The sequence below is a fragment of the Salvelinus fontinalis genome, unplaced genomic scaffold (genome assembly GCF_029448725.1).
Source record: "Salvelinus fontinalis isolate EN_2023a unplaced genomic scaffold, ASM2944872v1 scaffold_0480, whole genome shotgun sequence".
Lineage (NCBI taxonomy): Eukaryota > Metazoa > Chordata > Actinopteri > Salmoniformes > Salmonidae > Salvelinus > Salvelinus fontinalis.
Genome location: NW_026600689.1, coordinates 142,501 through 148,823, shown reverse-complemented (window position 1 = coordinate 148,823; position 6,323 = coordinate 142,501). Strand labels below are relative to the sequence as shown.

Below are 6,323 nucleotides of genomic sequence, written 5' to 3'. Positions count from 1 at the left end.
TCAAACAGTCACCTCACTCGGGGTCAAACAGTCACCTCACTCGGGGTCAAACAGTCACCTCACTCGGGGTCAAACATTCAGAGTAAAGCACTCACCTCACCAAATCCACCTTTTCCTAGTACTCTGTAATGCCTAAAGGTATTTTTGGTTACTGGTTGCCTGTAGGAGAGAGAGAGATGGTGTGTTTCAGCTTTCATACAGAAAGGAAAGAAAGATATGTGTGTGACTGGCCACTCTTCAGAGCCTGGTTCCTCTCTAGGTTTCTTCCTAGGTTCCTGCCTTTCTAGGGAGTTTTTCCTAGCCACCGTGCTTCTACACCTGCATTGCTTGCTGTTTGGGGTTTTAGGCTGGGTTTCTGTACAGCACTTTGAGATATCAGCAGATGTACGAAGGGCTTTATAAATACATTTGATTGAGTCATTGATTGACAGAACATTTATTTTATTTAACAACCCGATTATAATCTTGGACTAAAAAGCACTTTCAACAGATAATCATTTTAGTCTAGGACTAGGCTTTCTGTATGTCCGGGAAACCGGTCCAAAAGAGGCTACTTTACTCAACCCCCTGAGACAACACATGTTAGTATCACCTTTGGCAGTGATTACAGCTGTGAGTCTTTCTGGGAAAGTCTCTAAGAGCTGTGAGTCTTTCTGGGTAAGTCTCTAAGAGCTGTGAGTCTTTCTGGGTAAGTCTCTAAGAGCTGTGAGTCTTTCTGGGTAAGTCTCTAAGAGCTGTGAGTCTCTGGGTAAGTCTCTAAGAGCTGTGAGTCTCTGGGTAAGTCTCTAAGAGCTGTGAGTCTCTGGGTAAGTCTCTAAGACCTGTGAGTCTCTGGGTAAGTCTCTAAGAGCTGTGAGTCTCTGGGTAAGTCTCTAAGACCTGTGAGTCTCTGGGTGAGTCTCTAAGAGCTGTGAGTCTTTCTGGGTAAGTCTCTAAGAGCTGTGAGTCTCTGGGTAAGTCTCTAAGAGCTGTGAGTCTCTGGGTAAGTCTCTAAGACCTGTGAGTCTCTGGGTAAGTCTCTAAGACCTGTGAGTCTCTGGGTAAGTCTCTAAGACCTGTGAGTCTCTGGGTAAGTCTCTAAGAGCTGTGAGTCTCTGGGTAAGTCTCTAAGAGCTGTGAGTCTCTGGGTAAGTCTCTAAGAGCTGTGAGTCTCTGGGTAAGTCTCTAAGAGCTGTGAGTCTCTGGGTAAGTCTCTAAGAGCTGTGAGTCTCTGGGTAAGTCTCTAAGAGCTGTGAGTCTCTGGGTAAGTCTCTAAGAGCTGTGAGTCTCTGGGTAAGTCTCTAAGAGCTGTGAGTCTCTGGGTAAGTCTCTAAGAGCTGTGAGTCTTTCTGGGTAAGTCTCTAAGAGCTGTGAGTCTTTCTGGGTAAGTCTCCAAGAGCTGTGGGTCTTTCTGGGTAAGTCTCTAAGAGCTGTGAGTCTTTCTGGGTAAGTCTCTAAGAGCTGTGAGTCTCTGGGTAAGTCTCTAAGAGCTGTGAGTTTCTGGGTAAGTCTCTAAGAGCTGTGAGTCTCTGGGTAAGTCTCTAAGAGCTGTGAGTCTCTGGGTAAGTCTCTAAGAGCTGTGAGTCTCTGGGTAAGTCTCTAAGAGCTGTGAGTCTCTGGGTAAGTCTCTAAGACCTGTGAGTCTCTGGGTAAGTCTCTAAGAGCTGTGAGTCTTTCTGGGTAAGTCTCTAAGAGCTGTGAGTCTTTCTGGGTAAGTCTCTAAGAGCTGTGAGTCTTTCTGGGTAAGTCTCTAAGAGCTGTGAGTCTTTCTGGGTAAGTCTCTAAGAGCTGTGAGTCTTTCTGGGTAAGTCTCTAAGAGCTGTGAGTCTTTCTGGGTAAGTCTCTAAGAGCTGTGAGTCTTTCTGGGTAAGTCTCTAAGAGCTGTGTGAGTCTTTCTGGGTAAGTCTCTAAGAGCTGTGTGAGTATTTCTGGGTAAGTCTCTAAGAGCTGTGAGTCTCTGGGTAAGTCTCTAAGACTGTGAGTCTCTGGGTAAGTCTCTAAGAGCTGTGAGTCTCTGGGTAAGTCTCTAAGACTGTGAGTCTCTGGGTAAGTCTCTAAGAGCTGTGTGAGTCTTTCTGGGTAAGTCTCTAAGAGCTGTGTGAGTCTTTCTGGGTAAGTCTCTAAGAGCTGTGTGAGTCTTTCTGGGTAAGTCTCCAAGAGCTGTGTGAGTCTTTCTGGGTAAGTCTCTAAGAGCTGTGTGAGTATTTCTGGGTAAGTCTCTAAGAGCTGTGTGAGTATTTCTGGGTAAGTCTCTAAGAGCTGTGTGAGTATTTCTGGGTAAGTCTCCAAGAGCTGTGTGAGTATTTCTGGGTAAGTCTCTAAGAGCTGTGTAAGTTTTTCTGGGTAAGTCTCTAAGAGCTTTGTGAGTCTTTCTGGGTAAGTCTCTAAGAGCTGTGTAAGTTTTTCTGGGTAAGTCTCTAAGAGCTGTGTGAGTCTTTCTGGGTAAGTCTCTAAGAGCTGTGAGTTCTGGGTAAGTCTCTAAGAGCTGTGTGAGTATTTCTGGGTAAGTCTCTAAGAGCTGTGTGAGTATTTCTGGGTAAGTCTCCAAGAGCTGTGTGAGTATTTCTGGGTAAGTCTCTAAGAGCTGTGTGAGTATTTCTGGGTAGGTTTCTAAGAGCTTTGTGAGTCTTTCTGGGTAAGTCTCTAAGAGCTGTGAGTCTTTCTGGGTAAGTCTCTAAGAGCTGTGATTCTTTCTGGGTAAGTCTCTAAGAGCTGTGAGTCTTTCTGGGTAAGTCTCTAAGAGCTGTGAGTCTTTCTGGGTAAGTCTCTAAGAGCTGTGAGTCTTTCTGGGTAAGTCTCTAAGAGCTGTGAGTCTCTGGGTAAGTCTCTAAGAGCTGTGAGTCTCTGGGTAAGTCTCTAAGAGCTGTGAGTCTCTGGGTAAGTCTCTAAGACCTGTGAGTCTCTGGGTAAGTCTCTAAGAGCTGTGAGTCTCTGGGTAAGTCTCTAAGACCTGTGAGTCTCTGGGTAAGTCTCTAAGAGCTGTAAGTCTTTCTGGGTAAGTCTCTAAGAACTGTGAGTCTCTGGGTAAGTCTCTAAGAGCTGTGAGTCTCTGGGTGAGTCTCTAAGAGCTGTGAGTCTCTGGGTAAGTCTCTAAGACCTGTGAGTCTCTGGGTAAGTCTCTAAGACCTGTGAGTCTCTGGGTAAGTCTCTAAGAGCTGTGAGTCTCTGGGTAAGTCTCTAAGAGCTGTGAGTCTCTGGATAAGTCTCTAAGAGCTGTGAGTCTCTGGGTAAGTCTCTAAGAGCTGTGAGTCTCTGGGTAAGTCTCTAAGAGCTGTGAGTCTCTGGGTAAGTCTCTAAGAGCTGTGAGTCTCTGGGTAAGTCTCTAAGAGCTGTGAGTCTCTGGGTAAGTCTCTAAGAGCTGTGAGTCTTTCTGGGTAAGTCTCTAAGAGCTGTGAGTCTCTGGGTAAGTCTCTAAGAGCTGTGAGTCTCTGGGTAAGTCTCTAAGAGCTGTGAGTTTCTGGGTAAGTCTCTAAGAGCTGTGAGTCTCTGGGTAAGTCTCTAAGAGCTGTGAGTCTCTGGGTAAGTCTCTAAGAGCTGTGAGTCTTTCTGGGTAAGTCTCTAAGAGCTGTGAGTCTTTCTGGGTAAGTCTCTAAGAGCTGTGAGTCTTTCTGGGTAAGTCTCTAAGAGCTGTGAGTCTCTGGGTAAGTCTCTAAGAGCTGTGAGTCTCTGGGTAAGTCTCTAAGAGCTGTGAGTCTCTGGGTAAGTCTCTAAGAGCTGTGAGTCTCTGGGTAAGTCTCTAAGAGCTGTGAGTCTCTGGGTAAGTCTCTAAGAGCTGTGAGTCTCTGGGTAAGTCTCTAAGAGCTGGGAGTCTCTGGGTAAGTCTCTAAGAGCTGTGAGTCTCTGGGTAAGTCTCTAAGAGCTGTGAGTCTCTGGGTGAGTCTCTAAGAGCTGTGAGTCTCTGGGTGAGTCTCTAAGAGCTGTGAGTCTCTGGGTAAGTCTCTAAGAGCTGTGAGTCTCTGGGTAAGTCTCTAAGAGCTGTGAGTCTCTGGGTGAGTCTCTAAGAGCTGTGAGTCTCTGGGTAAGTCTCTAAGAGCTGTGAGTCTCTGGGTGAGTCTCTAAGAGCTTTACACACCTGGATTGTATATAATTTTTCACATTATTATTATTATTATTATTATTATTATTATTTTTAATCTTCAATCTCTGTCAAGTTGGTTCTTGATCATTGTTAGACAACCATTTTAAAGTCTTGGCATAGATTTTCAATTAGATTTAAGTCAAAACTGTAACTTGGTCACTCAGGAACATTCAAAGTCATCTTGGTAAGACACTCCAGTGTAGATTTGGCCTTGTGTTGTAGGTTATTGTCCTGCTGAAAGGTGAATTCCTCTCCCAGTGTCTGGTGTAAAGCAGACTGAAGCAGGTTTTCCTCTAGCCTGTGCTTAGCTGTATTCCGTTTATTTTTTATCCTAAAAAAAAGGTCTAGGTCCTTGCTGATGACAAGCATACCCATAACATGATGCAGCCACCACCATGCTTGAAAACATATAGAGTGGTACTCAGTGATGTGTTCTGGGCAAATCAAACACAACACTTTGTATTCAGGACAGAAAGTTATTTTCTTTGCAGTATTACTTAAGTGCCTTGTTGCAAACAGGATGCATGTTTAGGAATATTTTTTATTCTGTACAGGCTTCCTACTTTTCACTCGTCATTTAGTTTAGTATTGTGGGGTAACTACAATGTTATTTGTTTGAAATTCACTACTGGATTGAGGGGGAAGTCATTAAAATCAAATCCTGTTAACTACTATTACTGAACACAGTGTGAGTCCATGCAAATGTGTATTTATTTATTTTATTTAACCTTTATTTAACGAGGCAAGTCAGTTAAGAACACATTCTTATTTACAACGACGGACTAGGAACAGTGGATTAACTGCCTTGTTCAGGGGCAGAACGACAGAGATTTTTACCTTGTCAGCTCGGGGGATTCCATCTTGCAACATTTCGGTTACTAGTCCAACGCTCTAACCACTAGACTACCCTGCCACCTCTACACTCTAACCACTAGGCTACCCTGCCACCTCTACACTCTAACCACTAGACTACCCTACCGCCTCTACACTCTAACCACTAGGCTACCCTGCCACCTCTACACTCTAACCACTAGACTACCCTACCGCCTCTACACTCTAACCACTAGGCTACCCTGCCACCTCTACACTCTAACCACTAGACTACCCTACCGCCTCTACACTCTAACCACTAGACTACCCTACCGCCTCTACACTCTAACCACTAGGCTACCCTGCCACCTCTACACTCTAACCACTAGACTACCCTACCGCCTCTACACTCTAACCACTAGACTACCCTACCGCCTCTACACTCTAACCACTAGACTACCCTACTGCCTCTACACTCTAACCACTAGACTACCCTGACATCCCGTGTGACTGAAGCACATGTTTAAGCACGCTGAACTTATTTAGACTTGCCATAACACAGGGTTCAAATACTTATTAACTCATGACATTTCAGCTTTTACATTTTTCTTTATTCATTGTAAACACTTTCTACAAACTAAAATTCTACTTTGACATGATGGAGTAGTATAGTGTGTAGACCAGTGACACAAACATCTCAATTGAATCTATTTCAAATTCAGGCTGTAACACAAGAACATGTGGGGAAAGTAAGAAAAGGGGGAGGGTTGAATAGGTTCTGAAAGGCGCTGTGGAACCCTATGAGAGAGAGAATGTATTGACTGGCTCATGACCCACCTCTCCAGCCTCTGAAAGGCGCTGTGGAACCCTATGAGAGAGAGAATGTATTGACTGGCTCATGACCCACCTCTCCAGCCTCTGAAAGGCGCTGTGGAACCCTATGAGAGAGAGAATGTATTGACTGGCTCATGACCCACCTCTCCAGCCTCTGAAAGGCGCTGTGGAACCCTATGAGAGAGAGAATGTATTGACTGGCTCATGACCCACCTCTCCAGCCTCTGAAAGGCCCTGTGGAACCCTATGAGAGAGAGAAAGTATTGACTGGCTCATGACCCACCTCTCCAGCCACTTCCACTGCAGGAAGCGAGAGAAGAACATCGTCTCCTGGTAGGAGGAGAACGGAGCGCCACTCAGGTACTCCCGAACAATACTGGAGAACAGAAAGAAAGAAACAGAGAGAGAGAGGAGAGCGTGAGAGAGGGGAAAAGAGCGAGACAGAGACAAAGAGAGAGAGAGAGAGAGAAAGAAAGAGAGAGAGAGAACGAGAACAAGAGCGAGAGAGAAAGAGAGAGAGAGAGAGAGAGAGAACGAGAGAGAGAGAGAAAGAGAACGAGAGAGAGAGAGAGAAAGAAAGAGAACGAGAGAGAGAGCGAAAAAGAAAGAGAACGAGAGAGAG

The 6,323-nt window shown here is 45.2% G+C and overlaps 1 protein-coding gene across 1 annotated transcript in view; it reads right to left on the bottom strand.

Moving 5' to 3' along the window:
- Window positions 1–95: 95 nt before the first annotated feature.
- Window positions 96–6,323, bottom strand: part of LOC129846214 (G protein-coupled receptor kinase 6-like) — a gene marked incomplete at its 3' end in the record, with an annotated part of 75,167 nt that continues 68,939 nt past the window's right edge. The window contains exons 6-7 of the mRNA XM_055914216.1: window positions 5,985–6,077; window positions 96–159 (exon numbers count right to left, since the gene is read on the bottom strand). Of these exons, the coding sequence (XP_055770191.1) occupies window positions 96–159; window positions 5,985–6,077 (157 nt within the window). The remainder of the gene's footprint in view (window positions 160–5,984; window positions 6,078–6,323) is intronic.